Source organism: Squalius cephalus (genome assembly GCF_949319135.1).
Source record: "Squalius cephalus genome assembly, chromosome: 16".
Taxonomy (NCBI): Eukaryota; Metazoa; Chordata; class Actinopteri; order Cypriniformes; family Leuciscidae; genus Squalius; species Squalius cephalus.
The window spans coordinates 13,907,850-13,933,078 of record NC_137137.1 but is presented as its reverse complement, the minus strand read 5'-3'; the positions used below and the strand labels follow the sequence as shown (position 1 = coordinate 13,933,078).

General features: G+C 36.9%; 2 protein-coding genes across 3 annotated transcripts in view; both read left to right on the top strand.

Moving 5' to 3' along the window:
- The window catches only part of prex1 (phosphatidylinositol-3,4,5-trisphosphate-dependent Rac exchange factor 1), a 75,204-nt gene extending 69,759 nt beyond the window's left edge, over positions 1–5,445 (top strand). The window contains exons 37-40 of the mRNA XM_079897476.1: positions 308–483; positions 790–892; positions 2,382–2,449; positions 2,568–5,445. Coding sequence (XP_079753602.1) covers positions 308–483; positions 790–892; positions 2,382–2,449; positions 2,568–2,610 — 390 coding nt within the window. The 3' untranslated portion in view covers positions 2,611–5,445. The remainder of the gene's footprint in view (positions 1–307; positions 484–789; positions 893–2,381; positions 2,450–2,567) is intronic.
- A 539-nt stretch (positions 5,446–5,984) lies between these two features.
- Positions 5,985–24,268, top strand: LOC307173916 (potassium voltage-gated channel subfamily KQT member 2-like; the record flags this gene model as incomplete). Of its 2 annotated transcripts, XM_079897495.1 has the most annotated exons (13): positions 5,985–6,348; positions 13,415–13,505; positions 14,018–14,144; positions 15,234–15,409; positions 16,781–16,909; positions 17,285–17,395; positions 17,483–17,578; positions 19,008–19,102; positions 19,330–19,392; positions 19,825–19,854; positions 20,853–20,953; positions 21,074–21,166; positions 24,189–24,268. In XM_079897495.1, exons 1-13 carry the CDS (start codon positions 6,062–6,064, stop codon positions 24,203–24,205), a joined length of 1,416 nt encoding a protein of 471 aa, XP_079753621.1. In that variant the 5' UTR covers positions 5,985–6,061. The 2 variants fall into 2 exon arrangements, with proteins under 2 accessions (XP_079753621.1, XP_079753622.1); XM_079897496.1 differs by lacking the exons at positions 19,330–19,392; positions 19,825–19,854; positions 20,853–20,953; positions 21,074–21,166; positions 24,189–24,268 and having other exon boundaries at positions 19,008–19,106.
- Positions 24,269–25,229: the final 961 nt, after the last annotated feature.

The window sequence follows — 25,229 nt, the reverse complement described above, 5'->3', positions numbered from 1 at the left end:
CAGCTTTGTCATCACAGGAATAAATTACATTTTATTCAAATATAAAACAGTTATTTTAAATCGTAATAACATTTCACAATATTCCTGCTTTTACTGTATTTTATATAAAATAAATGCATCCTTGGTGAGCATAAAGATCATTCAGACCCCACACTTTTGATTTTTTGTGTATGTTAGTGCACTGGAATTCCTGTACAGACCAACAAGAATAGAATTAAAATGCAGAAAGCACTGCATATAAATGTGTTTTGATTAAAGCTGTTTAAAATCCGAAAGTTTAAATCAGTTTCACTTAATTTTTCTCCAGCTCCTGCGGCCACTGAACACGTTGGATGACCTCTGTCGGCTCATGCAGGCATATATGAATGTAAAAGCGGGCTCTGCGGGTCAGCCCTCTGGTGTCAGTGTTCTGCTGGTGTCCTCTGAGCTCTGCAACCGGCTGGGGGCCTGTCACATCACCATGTGTGCTACTGGGATGCAGAGGTATCTCAGTCAAATCTTCATGTTTGCTCTAGATCTGATGATGAATGAAACCACAGATGGCAATAAGGTCAAACTGAGTGTTGGCTCAAAACGCATGCCTCTCGTCTTTAATCCTCTTACTACTGAAGTGGAGCCACAGTCAAGTTTCTGCTATAAATATTTAGTATTTTATTTTGACTTAAATTTATTTCTTGCTCAAATGTGTGTCGAATCCAGGTGATTTGTATCCTAGGTTACCGCTACACTGAGGTAAATCTATAACAGATTGTCTAAACCACCTCTGACTAAGGTTTTTGTCCTGTGTAGGTGTACTCTGAATGTGTCGTTGGAGCAGGCCATTACTCTAGCCAGAAACCACGGCCTCATGCCCCGCTGCCTAATGCAGACTATGGACATCATGCGTAAACAGGTACATTTTATGACACATAATTCAAACTGTTCACCTAATGCCAATAAAACTTAACTTAAAATAAATCTGCGAAATCCTGTGGTTGGTAGAAAATGTCGGTATGGAAAATCGCTGGGACCATATAATCCTCACCAGCTGCCGAATATGCCAGACTAACTCTTAACATGTTTTTGATCCTCTTTGATGTCCCTTAATGAGTTCAGTAACTCTGAAGCATGTTATATTGGACAGTGATGGTTTTAAAGGTCCCGTTCTGCGTGATCCCATGTTTCAAACTTTAGTTAGTGTGTAATGTTGCTGTTAGAGCATAAATAATATCTGTAAAATTATAAAGCTCAAAGTACAATGCCAAGCGAGATATTTTATTTAACAGAAGTTGACTACAAAAAACGGCTCGATTGGACTACATCCCTCTACTTCCTTCTTTAATGATGTCACTAGAACCGTTTCTTGACTAACCTCCGCCCACAGAAATGCTCCCTCAACTCTACTGGCTACTTGCGCACTTCTTATAACTTAGGCTACTGTGTTTACTTAGCTCTTACGGTGATTTTCTGAAGTAAAACTGACGCTTCATCTTTTGTGTGATGTACAATAAACTTTATTAAACTCATCAGTACATGTTTGATCATCATTCAGACAGCAGACTTGTAGGCTATTAATAAATAATGGATACATAGCCTACAAGCAGATGACAAATACGTTATAATAACCGTAATTAAACTACTAAACCATACCTGTTTCATCTCTATACAGCACTCTGACTCTGTAGGCATTATTGTCCGACTCGAAATGAACGCCGTTACTGAGAGTTTCTGATCATCATTCCGTGAGATGAATTTTTCCTGACAGACTGAGCGCGAGCTCATGAAGCTCCGCCCCCTGTGTCGTCCAGCAGCACCTCATTTGCATTTAAAGGGCACACACTGAAACAGCTCGTTTTTCTGAGCCCCAAAAAATGTCAATTTAAACATGCTGTAAAAAATGATCTGTTGGGTATTTTGAGCTCAAACTTCACATACACACTCTGGGGACATCAGAGACTTATTTTACATCTTGTGAAAAGGGGCATATAACGGGACCTTTAACTGGTTTGTAGTCTGATTCAAATTTGGTAATTAAGATTAAAACTGTAGGAGTTTGAAAAAAAAGTGTTCAAAATGACAAAGTTCCTTCCCTCTAATTAGGCAAATGAAACATGAATCACTGAACTACACATGAAAGTTTCATATCCATTGCATACGGGCTGTTCTGTGGGCTGCCTTAGTGAAATAATAAGAAAAACCATAGCAGATACAATACATGCCTACACACCTTCAGTGCTTGACCTCTGACTAACACATCAATAAAACTGTTTAGGCAAGTAGCCTAAAGGCTCAACAAGGTTTGCAATTACAGTAAAACAGTAACACACACTTAGAAACAGTTCAGCGTGTGTTGGAATATGAAGAATATTCTGGCAGACAATAATGGTTCTCTTTATTCACAGGGCACCAGAGTGGAGATTTCAGCCAAAAATCTCAGAGTAATGGACCAGATGCCACCTTTTGCTCCCAGGTATTACTGACTCTTGCTATTTAAAGACGTCGCTGACATTAAAAATTGAACATTGTTCTTGCTACTGTAGGAATATTATTCCTACTAAATTCCTGCTACTTCTAAATCCTCATCACAGGCTCTTCAGGTTGTGTTTACCCCCTTCTGATGGAGATCTTTGAACGAGGTGATGTCCGTCTCTCAGGCCTTCTAGATGCTGGGAGATATCAAGACTGGCTTATCATTTTGAGACTATGCCTCAGTACATCTCAACTCCCGCCCCAGCCTCATCCAGAGAGGTCCGGATGAGGTCAACATGATGAGGAATGAGGAAAAATCTGGCCACCTTTATCTCCTGCTCTGGCAGCTGAGAAAATCGCTAATGCAAACGATGCTAATCTTGGCTAGCAGTGTCTGCCCACATTGCTACATTGTTTAGTCTCCTACTGGATCTGGGACTGGCATGTGAATGGCTAAATCTAGTCTGTATTATCTCTTCCTTCGCCGTTGACTGCAATCTTGGGTCAGAAAGTAGGGTGGTTTGGTCTGGATGGCGACGTTAAGTTCAGATACGTGGTGATTATGTGCAATTACTGTAGCTTAGCATGAGTGTGTCTGCACTGTGTCATGAGAGGTGGTGCCCTCAGAGAGCTGTTGCGTTTCTCTCACTTGTATCAGGTATTACGAAAGTACTGAAATCATTCCAGCCTACACGGACCAGTTTCATAATCTTAATTTGTATCCGTTGTCGTGTTTAAATGAGTTTGATTCTGTTTAACAACACAGTTTTATTGTGAAGTTTTATCAACAACGCATTTAAAGGAAAACAGGGAAACAGACGGAGGCTATCAGCTTCTCAAACAGTACAAAAACTTAGACCTGCATTCAAAATACAAGATTTTACTGTAATCAGAATGTTGATATTGAAGACTGAAACAGCTTATTGATCAACTTGGAGAAAAATGTACAATAATGTCTGCTCGTCCCTGGTGAATAGCACTTTTTTTTTTTAAGCATGAGTCAATGCTGTTACAAGTGCGTGACTGTTCTGGGGAGCTGGAAAAGCACAATAAAAAAGCTTGTGTTCTTTAGTGTTTGTTAAACATAATGTACATTGTAAAAGAAACGCAAAGGGATCATTTGAAGAATGAATAGATATAGTAGGATTTATTGAAGTTTTGTATTTAGGTAAATATATATATGTATCAGAGGGATAAGCATATGCTCTTTGGGAACAGCAGTGCTATAATTTAAAGAGTATTAATAATTTTAAAACAAATATAATATTGTACATCTTTCATTTTGTATACTTAGTGTATATTTGGATAGGAAACTTTATTGTGTTTTTACACAATGTGTTCAGTATTTAAATTTCTAACTGCAGCTGTGTGGTCAGTAACCGAGTAGGCCTGGATTAGTTTGGACTAGTTAAGCTAGTTTGTACGGTGTGTGACAGGCTTTTGTTACATGCAAAGTCTGTTTTTGGATATATATTGTTATATATGTTACATCCAGTAACCCTGACAGTTTGCATTATTTGCTCAAATTTGACAATTTTAGAGAAAGAAACAAAGATTTGAGTAAATAGTCACTTTAGTGTCAATAATGCAACAAAGCATCATCTAATAATCTTATTCAGGCGTTCATGTTTTTATTGTAGCTCATAGCACGTCACTGTCTGTTACATGCATGGAAGTTAGATGTTGCAACTTAATATCATGTTGCAGTTTTACATGTATTGATGATAAAATATTTTAGAAAAATAATACTTGAATTTATGCTAATTTTTTTTTTTTTCATATATATCCAAAATTGAAGGCTAGTGCTGGTAAAATGCACATTTATGATTCATTTGATTTTAACATTTTACTTGGTCCTCAAAGCAAACTGGAAACAAGTGTTTTTAATCCACAGAATCTGTGCAGTGTGTTTATTGTATGTTTTGAAAGTCCTCATTGTTGCTTGTTACAGTGCTTTATAATGTCCACATGAAACTTATCATTTCTGTATGATAAACATAAATCTAGTAAAACCCAAAGACGTAGCATTAGCATTAGCATGTTCCTATCACTGTATTAAAATCTCAGGTTTCTGCACCATCTCGGTCCATTATTGTGCGATAGCTTCCCATTTCAAAAGTTGACAAGACTGCATAATTTAACATCACTAATCAGTCATCTGAAACATAGTATGCATGCATTGAAATGTTTTTTTTATATACATATACTGCTGACCTGTTTTCAGTACCATTTTAAGTTTATATTGCCAATTTTTAACTTCTTGCCTCAATTTCAAGTGTACTTTTAGCTCAAAGAGCGGAACAATATTCAATGGTGCTCGCAAATCAAGCCTTTCTTTTGGGGGCCTTAGTTTGTTAGTCTTTACCTCCTATTTTTCGATTGTTTTGTTTCATTTCAAAATCATTTTCTTAGTCTTACAGATTCTGATTGTTCCTATTAAGAGCAGTTTAATCAAAACCTCACTGGTGGAGTGAAGGAGTAGATCTAATCTGCATCTAAAATTATTTAACTTATAGTTTATATTAATATTTGACTGTGAAGTCTCTCTGCGTCCTCATGCTTTCCTGAACTGTGCATTATGGCTCTTACATTTTTCCTGCTGGTAATGTAAGCATTTATCCAGGTGTTTTTAACTCCATGTTGAATTAAAAGCATTGTATAAAGTTCTCGTTTCCTGAGGTAATGTAATATTACCAATATATAGTATATATTTTGATCTTCAGTGAGTAGAATTGAGATAAAACTGAGGACCTTTGGTAAATCCAGGGGCCCAGCGCCTCAGAATTGTCTCGGATGTAAAATTGTCTTGTACCCCAAAGCTCAATGTGTCGCCCTCATTTGCGAATGCAGCCATGATAACATGATTTTATAGAAGCCTTCAGTCTGACTAGAGTAAACAATTAGACCTCTTAATGAAGTTCTGCTAGGTTTGTCTTTAAACTGTATTTAATGCATTGCTAATATCAAACAAAATAAAAGAGTATCTGTTTATAAATGACTTCTGACCTGTCATTGTTAGAGATTACTACATGTAACAGCACAGAATAAGTTGCATTACTTTTACAGTGTGTATAAGTGGCTGTGAAGAGATGTTGAGAACGGTGAAACATCCTGCATCAATTAATGCATTTTCAATTAAACCCCAACTTTTGATTGGTAAGGAGACCAATCAAAAGTTGGTTTTTTTTTATCCATTATGGTTGCTCTGCTGGCAATCACATCTGTGCGTGCAGTGGACATAAACCTTTTTATAAGAGATTATCTTATAGTTTTGCTTCAGGTGATATACTTCTCGTCTCCATTCCGCTGTTTGGAGGCTGCAAAGTTTCCTTTCCTTCCTTGAACGATTTAGCTTTCTAATTATTTACTAGGCTACTTGAAACATTTTGTTACATCAGCTACTTAATCCCAAATCTGATTGCTGAAACATTAAATACAGGGGCTCGTGCAAGAGCCGGAAGGCGTAAAGATAAAGGACTACCCATTGCAGTTTCGCCTTAGCGTTTCAATTGGCTTTTAGTACGAGACCACCGCACTACAGAACACACCCCGGTTCGGCAATGTCTGCCTTCGACTACTTTATACACTCGTTTGGATCTGTCAGACTGTAAGGATGGGGAAAAAATCCGCCAACGGTGAAGTTTATCACCCTCCGTCAGGGGAGAAGAAACAGAAAGTCGGCTTTGTGGGACTGGAGCCCGGGGCTGCGGAGACGAGCCGAGACGGGGCACTTCTCATCGCCGGTTCCGAGAGCACAAAACGGGGCAGCATCCTGAGCAGACCGAGGTCCAGGGGGAGCATCACTCACAAAAGAAACGCGCGTTATCGCAGACTGCAAAATTTCCTTTACAATGCGCTGGAAAGACCCCGCGGCTGGGCGTTCATTTACCACGCTTATGTGTGAGTATGTGCTTGTCTTTACTGCGTGGCGAGGGAATCACCCACCTTCCCGACAGATGCTGCTGTGCTGCACCGCCCAGAATGCTGAAAGTTTGAGATGTTGTCGGCCTCTGCCTGCCCGCAGCATTTGTCGCAGAGCGTCAGTCAAACAGTGCGAAAATGTGTAAAAGTTTTGTCTGTATAGCAAATGGCAGAGATTAATTCAGAATCAGCCCGCCAAATGCTTTTCACAGCTGTCATATTTCATAACCTGGGACGTTGGAAAGTGTTCACAGACTATGATGTATTCTACTATAGACTCGGTTTCAGCACCGGTCAGCTCCTGTACCGCGTCAGTGCGCTCGTGTTTGCTCTACACAACACCGGCAACAAATTTGTGATGCATGCCAGGAGGGGGGAACCGTGCCAGCGGATCAAACGGGGCCGTCGCTGGGGTGATCTGGAAAGTGAGGCGACACATTTTAAACCTCATTAGTCTGGCTTATGAATATTGATAAGGTGACGTATTCGCGTAAATGATTGGCTGAAAGGCATGAGCGATCCCAAGACATATTAGAGAAGGTTGATTCGTTCTAGCGTTCAAGTAGTTAGACAACCGAATAGAGGAAATAGACTCATACAGGAATAACGTTCTATCAGGACTTGCTTGAAAAGTTTAAGCTGGCCTACTTTTACCTTGCCTTGGCGTCTCGTGGCGGTCATGGCCATGCATAGGCCGTGAAAAACTGCACACACGTCAACTCAAAAGACGTCTGTGTCGAAATAAATCAGCATTAACAGACGCAAAAACGCGTGTTTGGCGATGAGATAAAAAGCTGTTTACATTAAAACCAGTTTTGTCGTCACTCTTTGGTCGTTTTTGTATAATGAATCGGTCACCAGGTCTGAATCGGTTCGCGATTCAGTCTGAATCATTCGAATAGCTTACTCACACACTGAATCGAGTACGTAGGCCTACACAGGACACAGATAACAAAAAGAGACCTGGAAGAAGTGGATATTTACCTAAAATCAATTGAAACGCATGCCGAAAAGCCTACTCTATCAATAAAATCAGGCTTGCGTGGACAACGAGCAGGTAAATCCAAATGAGAACACGACACGAATTTACCAAGGACAATGACATTGTACACGTTGCTTATACTGTAAATACCGTAGTAACGTTAGGCCTATATTTTTTATATACATCTCTTTGTTTTTTTTTGTTGTTGTTTTTTTCTAGCCAAATAATGCAAGTTGTAAAATAGGCTACTGTGAATCCTCGAGGCATTATTTTATTTTGCACTGGGCTGTGTTGTATTTTCTCCTTCATTTTCCTGCTGAGCTAATCAAAAATCCTCACGGATTGAAATGTCTGTAGTAATTTGGAACCAGTCCTAAAGGATTTTAATGAAAGAGAATCAAATAAGATCCTACTGGATAAACTGAATTTCCCCCTTGATTTCATTCTTTCATTCTTTGAACCCTGTTAGATATTGAATTATCTTTATAAAAATCCCTAAATAATGTCTTTCTGTTGGGCAGAAGGGAGTTTATACCATGAAATATGAGTTTTTAAGATTTGAACAGAAGTCTCAGCGTTTCAAATTTCTTTTTTATGTCCTACTGGTGCATACTGTTATTAGTAATCATAATAGTCCTGATGGTAACTGTTTGCTGAAAAAAAAACCTTGTGTTTATTTTGTGTAATGTTGGAATTTACTAGGAGATTGTCATTCATTTCGTATACCATTGGTTAAATAATGACACTCCCAATAGGAATCCTTACAAATCTCTAGAGAGATGTGATTGATCCACACATTCTCAAGGCAAGGCATAGCATCTCTTCTTATCAAGCCTTTTAGAAACACACAGAGCTTCCAGAGTGTTCCATTACCTCAAATATTTTGAGATCCATTGATCTCTTATGAAGATAATAAATCAATCTGTCATAATGCAGCATCATAACCATAGACTCTATCATGGATGCTGGAGCATGAGTTGAGTGGCTGTAAATGTCTTTGTCTGCTCTGCCGGTCATGCAACCCTCATAGAAGACTCCCAGTTCAGCTTGAGACATGAATGTGAGTTCTGAAGATACATTATTTATACAGTCACCACCATTATTTTACTGTCTATTGCACACACACACACACACACACACATACACACACTGAGTGGAGTGCAGTGTGCTGACTTTGGCCTCTTACTTTAAGTGTTTTTTTCTCAATCGCAAGGATTAAATGCAGAGATAGCACTTTGCATGCTGATGCTGTACAGACTTAGCTAAGCCTTTATTTCTCAGGGTACAAGGAGATACTTAGAAGTGGTGAATGCTGGTGTCTTTGATATGCGAGTCAGAGTATTTGTTACAATAATTAGTGTATATGCAACTTAATTTAAATGATGATAGTCAGTTGTGGGCAGCTAATGCAATCAGAAGGTTAAGAATAAAATATTTATAAGAATAAAAATGCACTACCGTACAAACCTTTGGTGTTCAGATTTTTTATTAAAGAAATTGTTGCTTTTATTCAGCAAGGAAAAGGGCACATTAATTTGATGAAAAAGAAACAGTAGGCTATAGTTGTTGCAAAAGATTATTTTTTTTATATAATTTCGAACTTTCTATTCATCAAAGAATTCAGATTTGCTTTTAAATTAGTTTTCACAACTGTGACTGAATCCTAGAGTAAATTCATATTTGCCATCACATTAATAGATTACATTGTAAAATAATTGTTAAATATATTCAAATAGAAAACAGTTTTTACTTATATATTTGGTCAGCCTTGGTGAGCATAGAATAAATCGCAATTAGCTTTGTGATTTGTTACTTTTGATATGAAACAAAGTCTCAGCTTCCAAATCATGTCATTTATATTACGAAATTCAAACAATAAATACTGTTTTGGCGCTCTTTAATGTAACATGATGGAATGCTGTATAGCGCATCAGTTCAAGCGAAGCGGCAGCAACGAGCACATGTGAATTGAAAATCTCTTCCACTTTACTACTAGTTATAACACGAAATAAACATGAATGAACATCCGAAGGTATGTTGAAAGAAATCCGTATCAGGTCTTATGTAATCGCTCAATCAGTGTTTCAACTTCGGAAAGACGTCAATGAAACCAATTGTGAACAATAGGCCTATTTCACAGTAATGTTACGTTTACTCTACCTCAGAAAACCATTCAATGTTCATATATTAGTCAGCAAGAAAAATTAACGATAGAGAGCAGAATTTTGATAATATATGTACTATATTGCATATTAACCTGTTAAAATGCCACCATTTAAATGTTTATTTAAAAAAAAACGAGTAGAAACATAATTTTTATGCCATTAAAAAGTTGTTGTAACATTATTATTAAACTTCCTTATGTATAATTTAAATGTAAATAGTCTATACAAATCAGTTAATTTTAACCTTTAAATTATAGTAAGTATAGTACAAACTGGGGTTCCCTGTATAGTACAGCAGTAGTTGCCATATACTGTACTGATATACCCCCGATTAATATCGAATCTAATTGAATCAAAATCAGAATCGAATCAAATCGCAAGCTTGTGAATCGAAATCCAAATCAGGCAATCTGTCAATACCCAGCCCTAGATGTGAGAAATTGTGCTCTATTCAGCCTTTAATGTCACCTAATAATAATTTTATGCAGTCAGTAATGCAGTCTGCATGGTTCAGTCTGGGTTTGGGAGTCTGGGTTTGAGAGCATTGTGCTAAAGTGGTGAATAAGTTAAATCAATGACTCTATTACCTTATTCACTGCTGACTCAAACCATGTGTCCTTGCTGTCTCTCTATTCGACTCCGCCTTACAATTTCCAGATTAGTCTCTGGCTGTTGCCAATATCAAGAGCAATGACCTGTCTGACAAAGTCAAAAGGATTTGTTTTACTGTTTATGTAACTGATCTTTATTGCGTATCATGCTCAAAGGTTCAGCAGTTACAAACAGTGTGTGCCATAATGCTGTATAGTTGCTGAGGTAATTTCAGTATTATAAATCTTATGTTTGATGTGGGTGGTCAGTCTGTCCAACAGAGTTATTAAAACTCGAATTAGTTCTTCCTAGTTCGCACTTTTAAAACAAAATGTTCTTGCAACATTTACAAAGCCCCTCACCTGAAGGCAGTACATTTAGATCTTAGAGATTTGCAAATGCAAAGATGGCTAATTCGCATATGTCAGTAAGCCATCAGCATCAGTGAAGGACAAATAGTAACTTTCATTCAGCTGCTCCTAAAAACCCATGTTTTGTTAATGTGATTTCTGGGCAAGTTCATATTAAAATGCCTCCTTTATCCTCTGGAGCCCCTTATAAAGTCCAAACTGTCTGAGAGCAGGAAGGCAGGAGGAAGGTTGCTTATAATGTGACATGTTTCTGATATCACTGTTTCTGGACGACTCAGCATTTTTTTATCCATGCTTAAAGATTAGATTTCCTTTGAAGACTCATTTGAGCTGACTTCCTGACCATTGACTTTCTAATCCTCTGTTTCCCACCTTTATTAATGCAGCCTTCATTTATTCACCTTTGGCCTCATTCCCTTTAGGACCAGTCTGTTTTACTGATCTCCTTCTGTTTGATTGTTCCAAATTAGCAGATTAATTTCTATTATGGTATTTCATTTTAATACCAGGGTCAAGAAGCAGCCTAGGAGAGGATGTCTTTTATATCTGACACCTCTACAATCATTCAACAGCAACTCACAAAATATGTATCTTATAGAGGAGCAGTGTGGTCAGCAGCACTCTACAAAAGTTCCTCTGTTTGAAATATTGATATATTGATATATTGAAAGTATAGCATACTGGTGCACTTTCTTTATATTCCTGTTTGCAAATGAAGAGGTCTGGAACCTGATATACTGAAAGTAAATAGCATACTGATACACTTTCTTTACAGTCCTGTTTGCTAATGAAGAGGCCTGGAACCCTGCCTAATTTATTACGCTCACAGGGCTTTAGTCGAAAATGTAAAATGCAAATGTATCCAAACTCAGGGCCAACGACTAAACAATGTCTGTCTCGTAAAGTGAAATTCTCCACTGAAATTAAAAAGAAGCTTTGTTAAAAGATGTTTTGAAACAAATGTCACATAAATTGACCAGAAATTAAAGATTTTTTGATGTTTGTGACAGAAGTCTCTTATGCTCATCTGCATTTATTTGATCAAAATACATGAAAGCTGTAATATTGTGAAAAAATATTATTACAGTTTCAAATAACAGTTTTAAATTTCAACATTATTTAAAATGTAATTCATTCCTGTGATGGCAAATGAGTTTCAGCATCATTACACCAGTCTTCAGTGTCTTCAGAAATCATTCTAATATGCTGATTTGGTACTCAAGAAACATTTATTATTATTATTATTATTATCAGTATTGAAACCAGTTACAGCTTAATAGTTTTGTGGAAATCAATTTTTGATATATTTTTAATGCATTCTTGCTGAAAAAAAAAAATCAGTTTCTTTAAAAAGAAAAAAAAAACCACAAACATACTGACCCAAAACTTTAAAAAATCTTACCGACCAAGAAGGATAGTATTTGAATTTACTGCAAGTACCATTCTTTGAGTTATATTTTATCTCAAAATATATAGCCAGTTTCAGGGATTCGCAGTCGCCACTTCTGCAATATTTAAAAAATGACTGTTTCAAAATGATCTCATAATAAATCTGTTGGCATTGCATATGATGAGAGCTCATGATTCAGGAAGCTTCTGCTGTGCATTGCAGAAACAGGGTTTAGGAAAGTGGACTGTGGTGGTTTTAGTTGCTATTTAATTTTTGGGAGAAAATACAATCAAAAGGGGACCTTTAGACCCGTTGTCGTCACCCTCACCACTGACTTCTTCAGTTTAGGTGCATCTGGATTTGCTTTTTCCCATTTATTTGAAGACATTGCACCAGTCATTCAAGTGATTTCATTGATTGTGTGATGCTTGAGATTCTCTGACATTTAACTCTATCACCATAGACTGTAAAAAAATATGGACGTAGTGTCCGTGACGTCATCTGTAGGTTTCTGAAGAGCATTTATGTAGCCCAAAGTGGGCGGAGCCGGCCGTCGCCATCTTGGCAGTGCGTCACCGCACGTCACTCCCGGATATACGAAAATGGGCTAAAAGGCGAGATTAGCTGAGGTGACGTGACGGCTAACAGACAGCAGACAAACGGCTAGTAGTGACAGCAGCGGCAATCCACCCGTCTCTCAAGTGGCCACGCCCTTAATTATGCAGAACTTTAAGACTTAATATAATTTAAACGGATGAGGTATAAAAAAAATTAACCCCCCTCACAGTTGTCATGAAGGGTAAAATTAACTAAATAGACCAAAACCACTTTTTGTACCAGGCTGTAAACATATTTTTTTCTGCTGTAAAGTTGCATTTTAACTGGGGGATATATGGGATTGACTCTCTTTTGGAGCTTATCTCTAGTGGCCAGTCGATGAATTGCAGTTTTTAGTCACTTCCGTGTTGGATTCAAGAGAGAGACCGGAAGGTTGCCGCTTGTTTATCTCACAACTCACTGTTTGTTGTTGATTTCGAAGTCTCCAGGTACCTATGGACGTCAGTTCAGTGTATTGTCTATCTCAGGCACCCCCAAAGTTTTATGTCAGAGTTTTTATCTGTTGTCTTTTTTTCTCTCACTGTACATGGGTGTGATTCCCAGTGAGGTTTTATGCTAATGAGACTTTCAGCTATTTTAGTCTCATTTCACTTCACTCCCTTTCTCCCGCTCTCTTCTGGGATTTATCTCTGAGTTTAACTACAGGGTGTCAGGAACTCTCCAAGGATACTTGCCTCTCTCAAGCCAGTATTTTTCCTCATAGATCACACAACCAACGATAGGCCCAAGATGGCCCAATTCCAATTAAGTGTCCTTCATGAATATGTATCTACTGCTTTGTCCAAAACAAATGGTCAATGAATAACTTTTAAAAATGAAACCTGTCAGTTGGAGCTTATTCATAAACTTTGATATCTCATGTGAAAGTAACTCCCAGCGTTCCATTAAATCATTGGTATGATTTACCACTGTCCTGTCTGTCTTGCAGGTTTCTGCTGGTGTTTTCCTGCCTGGTTCTGTCAGTGTTCGCCACGATCAAAGAACACAAGAAAAGCTCTGAGAGTGCCTTGTACATCCTGGTTTGTATCTGTTATTCTTTCAACGTGATTTATTGGAGGAAGCTGATTCATGGTAGTGATGCACTCAGGTTTTTATATCAAACACTTCAGACTTGTGTGTGCATGTTGTAGATACTGTAGATATCAGTAGATCTTGTTCCACATTTTGACAGAATGTAACAAGTAGGACGTTATCCAGTGCTGATGTGGATTGCTGTGAACATGACACTTTATAGATCTGTTTGTGTCAGTGTAACATTAGCCATCAAGCACGCACATAATGCTCTTTTAACATAAAGAAGCTTGGACATTGCTTTTATGTGTGTATTTTTGATGCATAACTATTGTACATAATAAGTAGTATATCATTGCTACTTGTTGACGTTTTGTGACATGCATCTCATTTGTTAGTGAGGATGTTTTTTAAGTTATATTATGTTATATTATATTATAGTAGTTGCCTAATGGTTAGCGAGTCAGACTCCTAACCCACATATGTCAACTAGTGGATAAAGTCTTTGTTGTCTGTCTAGGAAATCGTGACAATCGTGGTGTTTGGCGTGGAATATATTGTGCGTATCTGGGCAGCCGGGTGTTGCTGTCGCTACAGAGGATGGCGAGGAAGGCTGAGATTTGCACGCAAACCCTTCTGTATCATCGGTTAGAAAAATCATCTTCCGTTTTTTTCTGTTCTGATTGTCTTCTCTAATGCATATTTTCCTTCCTCTCTCTCTCTCTCTAAATCTCTCAATCTCTCGCTATTCTTTCTGCTCAAGACACAATAAAATCTGCTTTGCCAACTTCTTCTGGGGTAAATGAGCAAAGGGGTTGGCACTCTCTGAATCACGACACTCGATACGCTGGATGCCAGTGCTGCAGCTGAATAATGTGAACTCCATTAGTGCATTTGAAAGAATACATTATGCCAGTAAATATGAGACTGATCCTAGTCACATTACTAGAATAATTCACCTGCAAATGACAATTCTTTCAGCATTTAATCACCCTGGTGTCAAACACAAATAGATAACATTCTTCAACTTTTCTCTTTTGTTCTATTAAAAAAAGAAAGTTTTGAGAGTGAGTAAATGTTGACAGAATAATACTTTTTGGGTGAACTTTGCCTTTAAGAATCAGTTTGACTGGAAAGCCCATATAATGAATATCTATTTTCAGAGTATGTCCGTTGAAAGACAAAACCCAATTGTACTGTCGTGATCCTTGAGAGCAGTGTTAATTACTAATTTTCCCTTGAAAAGTAAAGTAAGGGATTACTCTTAATTTTTCTGTAATTTAATTAGTTAATTTTGATGTAATTGCATTAAATACTGTAGACTAGAACATTTCTATATAAAACAAAAGTGGATTTTAACATCAAAATGTAACGTCTAATGTTAAACTGTTTTTTTAATGTAACCATCTCCCTTTAAATACTGTGGTCAATAATTTTATATTATGTATTTGAAAGAATAAAAGAGCAGTTTCATGTCTATCCTTGTGTTGTTGAAAGTAATTAGTAATAAGTAATGCAATACTTTTTAGAGAGAGTAATTACAGTAATCTAATTACACGGTTGAAGATGTAATTACTAGCTACTTTTTAGAGTAACACTGTAACCCAACACTGATCGAGAGCATTATATGAAGGATAAGAAAGAAGGAAGATCAAATAAAAAAACAGCAACATTTCCTTTCTAATGTGTTAAAGAGGGGTTTCATCTGCTAACTAATGGACACTGTTGTTCTGCAGATATCATGGTGCTTTTTGCCTCGGTGTCTGTGCTGGCCGCTGGCTCGCAGGGGAATGTTTTTGCCACCTCCGCCATTCGGAGTCTGAGGTTTCTTCAGATCCTTCGAATGCTGCGTATGGACCGCCGCGGTGGCACATGGAAGCTCCTGGGATCTGTGGTGTACGCACACAGCAAGGTGACCAGTGACGTGCTTAGTTTCTTACAAAACAATACAATACATTTTTCTGTTAAACACCAGCACATTTGTAACACTCATGTATTGAGTGTGTGTAAATATGCATATGTATAGACAAATGTTTCATGTGTGTTGTTTACATATAAAATTGTACTCATTGAACACAGAGATCGCAAAAGTTCACGTTAAGTAGGTTACTGAGTGAGCATATTTTCACCAGTCTGCCATTTTAGTCAGTGGGCAGCAAATTCATTATTATTCATTAGATTCTATTACTGGAAAAACTATCACTCCATTTAGTCTGCAGCTATTAAAACTATTCAGTGGCCTTAAGCACCCCGTGAAATGGTTTTAAAAAAAATTCTTTCCTGTATTGAGAGATTGGCTTTTGAATAGGAAATTGGGACAGGACATATTTGAAATAGTCGGTTGCACTTTATTTTACGTGTACTTACAGTGTACTTTCCTAAGAAAGTACTGGGTAATATAAGGTAACTACATGGGTTATGGTTAGGTTTAGGGGTAGGTTTAGTGTTAGTACCTAGTTATTACACAGTTATTGTAATAACTATAATTAGAATGTACATGGGGAACAGGACTGTAAAATAAAGTGCTACCAAATCGTCTTTTAGTTTACATCATAACCATTGCTGCTACTTGCTATTAATGGTCTGTTGTGTCACAGTGGACATTATCATTCTAGAGAGCATTTTATTTAGCGAAAAATTTGAATATATGCCCCTGAAAACTGATAAGAAGTGAAAGATTATTTATTCATATTTGCTATGTTTTATTATTATTGTCAACTTTTAGAGACATATACAGTATACTACCGCTCAAAAGTTTGGGTTCAGTAAGATCTTTTTTTCCAAGAAATAATACTTTTATTCAGCAAGAATTAATTAAATTGATGAAAAGTGACAGTAAAGGCACTTATAATGTTAAAAAGAAATTTTTTTTTTTATGTTTCCACAAAAATATTAAGCAGTAGAACTGTATTTAACATTGATGTACAACATTAATAATAAGAAATGTTTCTTGAGCATCAGATCAGCATATTAGAATGATTTCTGAAGAATCATGTGACACTGAAGACTGGAGTAATGATGCTGAAAATTCAGCTTTAACATCACAGAAATAAATTACATTTTAAACTATATACTAAATATTTTATTTTTTTAATGTATTTTTGATCAAATAAATGCAGCGTTGCTGAGCACAAGTGACTTCTATCAGAAACATTTAAAAAATCTAAGTAAAATCTAAAAGGCATATAATATGTTTATAATCTTTAATTTTTGCGTTTTATTTTTGTTTAGGAGTGTATTACATGTTCTTAATTTTCATAACATTTTCAATCCCTAAATGTAGGAACTCATTACGGCGTGGTATATTGGATTCCTGTGTCTCATCCTGGCATCTTTCTTGGTGTACTCAGTGGAGAAGGATGACAATGCAGAGATGTTTGAGACCTACGCAGACGCCCTCTGGTGGGGACTGGTATGTGCAACAGCTTCATCCAAGCCCACAGTGGCCTGCTGACTCAATCTAATCAGATAAAAAGACTTGATAAGACACACTGAAACAAGATGCTGTTCAGAGATCCATTTCACAAATGGACTAATGCCATAAAAGAACTCCTCTTCGGCTCCTTTGGTAGATCATTTAACTCCAGAGTGAGTAATTGTAGACATTGTAGATATAGATATTCCTCTATAAACTGGTCTCAAGGACACAACAGGATCTCAACCTGGGATTGAACCTATAACTATGCATGACCATCCTAGCCTTACTAGGTTGTATTCTTAGTATATACTCATAGACTCTGTAGTAAAAATGCTGCTTTTTATTAAAAAAATTATTTCTATTCTTTAGATAACTCTTACAACTATCGGCTACGGGGACAAGTTTCCTATTACATGGAATGGGCGTCTGATTGCTGCCACCTTCAGTCTGATCGGTGTAGCTTTTTTCGCTCTTCCTGCTGTGAGTTAAAACTGAAATGTTGAACCTCTCCAGTGCCTGGTTTGAGGTATTGCTCACAGATTTTCTGCACGCTTTTCTCTTTTGCAGGGTATCCTGGGCTCAGGTTTTGCTCTGAAGGTTCAAGAGCAGCACAGGCAGAAACATTTTGAGAAGCGTCGTAACCCTGCCGCACGTCTTATCCAGGTCAGACCCATAACTCTATTGTAATTCTCACCAGGCACATTTTGAGGAAATCAACATTTATACGCTTTCCTGGGGTCTCATTTATAAAACTGTGCGTAGGAACCTTACTAAAAGTGTATGTGCGCCCGAAAGCCAAAAAAGGCGTACGCAAAAAAATTTTGAGACTTATAAAACCGTGCGTACGCCAGAACCTGCGCAGAATTCACTTTGTAAATCCCAGTCAGCGGAAGATTGTGCGCACATGCGTCTCCTCCCCGAAATAACCATATATGGAGCTTACAACGCCTAGTTTTACTATGCAGATCCTCATCTGCATATCATTTGCATATGATTATTCATCCACGTGATAACGTTTAACGGTACAAGACACATTACATTAATAAAAATCATGTAGTTGCCTATCCTTGCCTTGTTTTTGAATACATAAATCAAATAGTGTATAAAATACATTTCAGAGAAAGTTTTTCTCACTCTTTCCCACTGGCCGAATTGTATTTTTAATGGAAACAGATAGGCCTTGGGCATTATTTGCACGAAACTATTTTCTCAGACAATCTGGTATTATCATGATAAGCAATTATCTCTGTGGTTAAAACATTAAAGCACGCCACAGGAAATGTGTTCAAAAACATTGCATCCACAACAAATATTTCTATTGATTGAATTTGAATATAAAAAATGTTGTAACTTCTCAGTAATGATTTCATGTTTAAGTGTTTAACTCCATTAATTTGAATGGCATATTTAATCTAAATGTTTATATCAGAAGTAAAACATAGTTTAAATCATTATTTTATTTATTTAAACTGGTATTTGCGTCAGTTTCACTAAACGGCCCAACGCGCTCGCTGGCGCGGACATTTAAGATGGGATGGATATTTGCTTCAAGTGACAGGCTTGGTGAGTGAAAGTATATTTGTATTATCTTTCTGTATATGTTTAATTTTCTTTAGATTTTCTGTCTAAAAGTGACCAAAAAGATACTTAACTCCAGCTCACCATCGGTGTCGCCAAACTGCTCCATCTCCAAAACGTTCGTACGCATGGGTCAGAGTTTGCGTGCAGGTGCACAAATTTTCCCGTCAAGTTTGTTTTTATAAATCACAATTTATGCGTCGGAAGTGGCGTACGCCTCTTTCAGGGCCTGTTTTGTGCATACGCAACGGTTATAAATGAGGCCCCTGATGTCTGTAAATGTGCTTACTAATAACTTTCAGTGTGACTCATATTTAGTTTACTTTGCTGTTAAAACTGATAAATTGAGGATCGTCTTTCTATTTTCAGTCTCATCTGGTTGATCTATGCTGCTTTTGATTTAGATGGCTAGAAATGTTGGTGGTTACTGTGTACTGTGATGTATTGTATACTGTAACTATGGAAGTCATTTGCCTTAGAAGTTTATTTCAATAATTCCCTTGCCCCCCATCAGGCTTCTTGGAGATTTTATGCCACAAACCTTGCGCGGACAGACCTAGTGTGCACATGGGATTTTTATGAGCAGACTGTGTCAGTCCCAATGTACAGGTAGTCAGTCATCTTGCCTTTCTGTAGACCAATGTAACTGAAGATATTTTTATTTGTTTGTTAGTAGTACTGTTTTCTGTTTTTCAGTTTACTGTATATTAATTCTTAATTGTGCTTTTTTGATATTTTTCCAACTTGTTTTAATAATAAAAAAAACATCTTTAGCAGTTTATTGCGGTTTGATATGCATTTAAAAAGTCTATTCTCTGTTCTACCTCTACTTAAAGACTCATCCCTCCTGTGAATCAGCTGGACATTTTAAGAAGTTTGAAAGGAAAATCTGGTTTCAGGTCTGGTCATTTTACTATAGAGCATTTTTTTATAATTAAATATCTATGTGAATATTATTATGATTATCATGTCTGACCACATACATTTTTTTAAAACCTGGAAACAACAAAGAAAATTTATTGACATACAATGCAACAAAAAATATCAGATTCAGCACTATTTCTAGGTCACTAATCATATATATATATATATATATATATATATATATATATATATATATATATATATATATATATATATATATATATAAAGCTATTGAAGCTAAGATAATATAATTTATAAACCTTGTAAAATGAATGGAAGAATTTTCTTTAGAGCTCTCAGACAATTTATGATTTTTATTCTTGTTTAAAATATTTGATTGTAGTATTGCCTGCATTAATCTCATGTCTTAATTGCTTTCAACATCATGTTCTTCTCTCTTTTTAAAGGAAGGACTCCCAGCCAGAAGTCACTCCAAGGTTTGTTGTCAAGGATTTTCCGATAGATACTTGACTATTCCCAAATCACCTCTATCAAAAACTCCTATTCACCTACAGTATTCTTGAGAATCGTAGTTTCAGTGCACCATTTTCGTCCTTCAAATGAGAAAACAGCTCATATTGCTGTGTTTTAAGTCATTTGAAATCACAAATGTTATTCAAAGACAACCTGGTTGCACTTTATACTACAGTATTTTCAAGTGGTATTTACAGGGAGATGAATTAGTCAATATCATACTGACACAGCATAATCAGCGCAGTTCAAAAATACTGTATTAATGGTGAAACATCTCATTAAAGAAAACACACTTGAGGAGTGTTTTTACTGTCTCTACCCTGTAAAAGACCTGCTCTTGTAATCCTGTAATATCAAGTGCAATGTGTGACTCATCAATCAAACATATTCCTTCATTTCATTCAGTGTAAGAACACCTAGCTCAAACTCTGTAGGCTGTTTTGGTGGGTTTAAGGGGGAATACCTCTCATTTTAGGTCCCACACTTGAACATGGCCTAAACCAATTTTGACCACTGCTTGTATAATCTTTTCTCTCTCATGAATCACTCCAACCACATTTGCAGTAGTGCGATTTCACACAAAGACACCCTGTGTGGGTGCTGCCCAAGAAGCAATAGGTACCGTTGCACAAAGATACTAACATCTGCACGCCCAGATCTCTCTCCAGCATTTGGATTTGCCCCCACCCCCCCCTCCCTGATTTCTAAATGTATTCCTTCAGTGTGTACTATCATCAGCTCAAAATTTTTGAGACATACTGTACATCATAGTGCACATTCGTATCGGTGTTGAAGTATTTTAATCTCCTGTCAGCTCAGGTGGGATGAGAAATGTTCTGCTCTCCAGCATCTAAAAATGTTGTCTTGTTCAAACCAGAGAAGCAGACGAACAATCTTTGTTGCTATTTGTTTGCTAACAAACAAATATTTGTTTAGCTTTGTGAGAGATTTTTGCTTGCAGATCAACTTTCCCACTTAGCACCTGGAAGCACTTCCCATCCCTTTTTACCTCCATCCCACGAGACCACCCTCCTCTGCAAGCTGCCTTGAGTATTTTATGGGGTCTCTCATTTTTTTATTTATTGATTTGGCTGCTTTTTTAAAGTTGCATAATATAACAGTTGTGTATTTTTTCAGCATGTCCAAAAACATGCATGTGTTTCATTGCTTTGTTGTTCGAAGTATCTGCTGTGGCATCATGTGGGTCTGCTGCATCCAGAAGTTGTGGATTGTATTGCATGACTGAGAAGCACCATTATCCATATCTTTGCCCATGTAAGTCTGATCTTTATTAAAATAGAAGAATGCAGAAATGACACACTTTGTGTTTGCAAAGGAAAATGTCCTTTAATGTTTAAAGTGAAATTACTTATTTAAATGATCTAATATTTACATGTTTCAGTCATTTTATAAATCAACATAACTAATTTTTAAGCACTTATCTGATTAATTAAAACATTTCAATGTTTTTTTTTTTTTTTTTGGTTGCTTCAGCTGAACATTTCTATAGCGAGCTTGCATATCAGTAAATATGCAACTGTGTAGTTCTGTTAAGAATTGAAATAGTTGAAATATGCAAACAAGCAAATAATATACAGTATCAATAAACAGTAATCAGCTATCTATTTATAAAAGTAAAATACAATAAGCATGTTTTTTTTAGCTGCTTCACCATTTATATTTGATTAAATCCATCACAAAATAAATATTGTATTGCACTGCAAAAAATTATTTTCTTTAAGGTGCACTTAGTAAAAAAAAAAAATTGTGCTGGCCAATGTAGATTTATACTAATATTTAGTGACTTAAAGGGTAACTCTCACCAAAATGCAACCTAGGGTCTTATTGTTAATCTACCCAAGGCAAACGTTCATTTAAAAGCATAATTAGAATGCAAACGCCACTTTTAAGATTGACCGTATTTTCGTTTTTGGTCAAATTGCCTTTTGAATGGGAGTGCATGGGGCACTTCTATGATAGCATCAAAAATCGCTATTTTTAAAACACTAAGAAGGCTCGACACAACATGAAACTGTGCTCGAAGTATCACCAGGGGCTCTACACATGAACTCAAGCATTGAGAACATTGTTTGTGTACACAGAGTTTACTAAAAAGAAAGATTTTGAACAACTCACTGTAGCTGTGTCCGCTGGCATTTTGACAGTCAAAAATAGTCGATCTCCAAATGCAACGTAACAGGGAGGAGAGTAAAGATGGAAAGCTCCTAAAGCTTAGTTCCATATAAATTCATGGATAATTTGTTGTTTTGTCGTTAGTGAAAATCAATATTGACCTTGTATTTGAAAAAGGATGTTCATATAAGAAGCAATACTAAAATTCAGAGTCAGTTCATTCACATTCAGAGATCGACTATTCGGAGATCAACTGTGAAAAACCTTGAATCTATGAATTTCTTCAATGGCTTGCATCTAACCACATCATTGCTTCATTTAGTATATTTAGTTCCTGCCTCCACCCAATCACACCAGCTCGGACTACCTGATCCACTCAGTCAACTAGTAAATGCCACACAATGGCAAGTGGAAATAATGGTTTAATTCAGCCATATACAGGTGCTGGTCATAAAATTAGAATATCATCAAAAAGTTGATTTATTTCAGTAATTCCGTTAAAAAAGTGAAACTTGTATATTATATAGACTCATTACATGCAAAGTGAGATATCTCAAGCCTTTATTTGTTATAATTTTGATGATTATGGCTTACAGCTTGTGAAAACCACAAAATCAAAATCTCAGAAAATTAGAATATTACATGAAATCACACAGTAATTACACAGTAATCCCATTGTCATTGAACCAGGTTTTGGTTCTTTTGGCAGTGTGGGCCGGTGCAATTCTTGCTGGAAAATGAAGGAAGCATGAAGTGCTCTGAAAATGTCCTGGTAGACGGCTGCGTTAACTCTGGATTTAATAAAGCACAGTGGACCAAAGTCCTCTTTTCTGATGAGAGCAAATTTTGCATCTCATTTGGAAACCAAGGTCCCAGAGTCTGGAGGAAGAATGGAGAGGCACACAATCCAAGATGCTTGAAGTCCAGTGTGAAGTTTCCACAGTCTGTGTTGGTTTGGGGAGCCATGTCATCGGCTGGTGTTGGTCCACTGTGCTGTCCACTCAACGTAGCCGTCTACCAGGACATTTCCAGAGCACTTCATGCTTCCTTCAGCAGACCAGCTTTATGGAGATGCTGACTTCATTTTCCAGCAGGATTTGCACCGGCCCACACTGCCAAAATAACCAAAACCTGGTTCAATGACCATGGGATTACTGTGTAATTACTGTGTGATTTCATGTAATATTCTAATTTTCTGAGATTTTGATTTTGTGGTTTTCACAAGCTGTAAGCCATAATCATCAAAATTATAACAAATAAAGGCTTGAGATATCTCACTTTGCATGTAATGAGTCTATATAATATACAAGTTTCACTTGTTTTACGGAATTACTGAAATAAATCAACTTTTTGATGATATTCTAATTTTATGACCAGCACCTGTATGTACCAGAAACTGATTCAGAAGAGGAAGAGCGAATTATACAGGATCATCTACAAGATGAATCAGAATGGTAATGCGTTAATGTATCGCTCTCTACAACATCAAACACATAATGGTAATTGATATGATAAGCCTTTGGCTTGACTACGTTATCAAACAGCTAATAAAGTGCTGCTAATGTATCACAAATAACGTTTCCGTTCGCCATCTCAGAATCAGACAGCTGCCTGCTAAAAATCAGCATCCTTAGAAACACTTTGAACGTTATAGAGTGAGTGGAGAAAAGCCCCGCACGTTGACAGGATTAGTTACATGTTTGTGATGGTAGGAAACAGGGCTACGTCTTTGGTTCACTGCAGTTTTAAGGAGAAAATATTCAGTAATGGTGTTGACTGATGAATGTGCACATGGTTTGTCTTAAAGCATATTAAAAACACCACATAGACATATAAACAACATTAAAAACGTGATTTTCACCACAGGGGGTCTTTAAGAATATATGTGAGGTTTGTTCTTAAAACAAAAATGTCAATGAGAGTTAGACATTTTAGAAAATATATACTAGGAAATACAAAAATAGAGAATAAAGAAAATTACTTTTTTGCAGTGTATGGTCATTGATATAAGTTACTGTGTATTCTCTCTCTAGCACTGGATGATTTCAGGAATTATTTCTGTCCCACACTAAAACAGACGCCTATAAGTGTGGGCTCAGGATGAATTGTCTGTTTCCTTTGCTTTTTTGTTTGTCTTCTGTGCTTCATTGTGCCCGCTGTGCAGTCGTAAGCCCAGCTTAAAAGAGAAAGGCAGTCCCTCTAAGAGCACCGGGGGAAAGGAAACCAAGACCCTCAAGACAGAGGACGGAGTCAAAGAGAGTCAAAGCAAAGTGACCAAGAGCTTGAGCTTCACTGCAAAACACGCTTTCAGAATGAAAGATGGAGCTTCTCGGCAGAACTCTGAAGGTCAGAGAATGTTATTATGTGCACACATGGGACTATTGGGATTTCCATTGTTATACACTGCAAGCTTCCAAATTCTTGCATTCACTAGTATACTGTATTCACTTACAATACTCACTTTGCATATCTTGCTTTTTCTTCCTTTGATGCTGAAGTTTAAGCATCAGAGTGGGTCTTCAGCAGCTAGCGAGGATAGTTCTTAATTCTCTGGCACAGAGACAGATGCCACTCCGGATTGCTTAATGTGTCGTAGCAGAAAAGATGATGTCAGTGACACTCCATTTATTAGAATTCATAAGACAGCAGGTGCGTTTTTCTATTTAAAGAAACAGCCCGCCAGAAAGACTGATCTGTATTTCGGAAGGTTCATAGGTTCGGTCCCATTGCTGAAACACATGAAAGTGACTTAATGTTTCAAAACATATTGTTTGAGTCCACAGAGAATTGCAGTGTAACGTTGTATTCTGGTCTGAAGATGTTTGTTGATTTGTGGCTTTTCAGTTGCAGTAACTATGGTTTCCTTTCCTTTCCTTTTACAAATTCATTAATAGGAGAAGGTTTATATGCTCTTAAAGGGATAGTTCACTTTGAAATTAAATTTTGGTATGTTTTAGCTTACCTGAAGGGCATCCAAGATGTAGGTGTCTTTTTTTCCGCAGTAGTTTCAATTTTGATATTTTTAGGTCAAACCGTTCTTGTCTGACAGTCATATCATGCAGGTCTATGATCACGGTCTCAAAGAGCATGCACAGAGTCCAAATGAAAACAATTCCCCATCGTCCAAATTAAACAATTCCCCATCGTAAGTACACATTGATGGCCTAAGACATGAAACGAGCGGTTTGTGTGAGAAAACAAACAG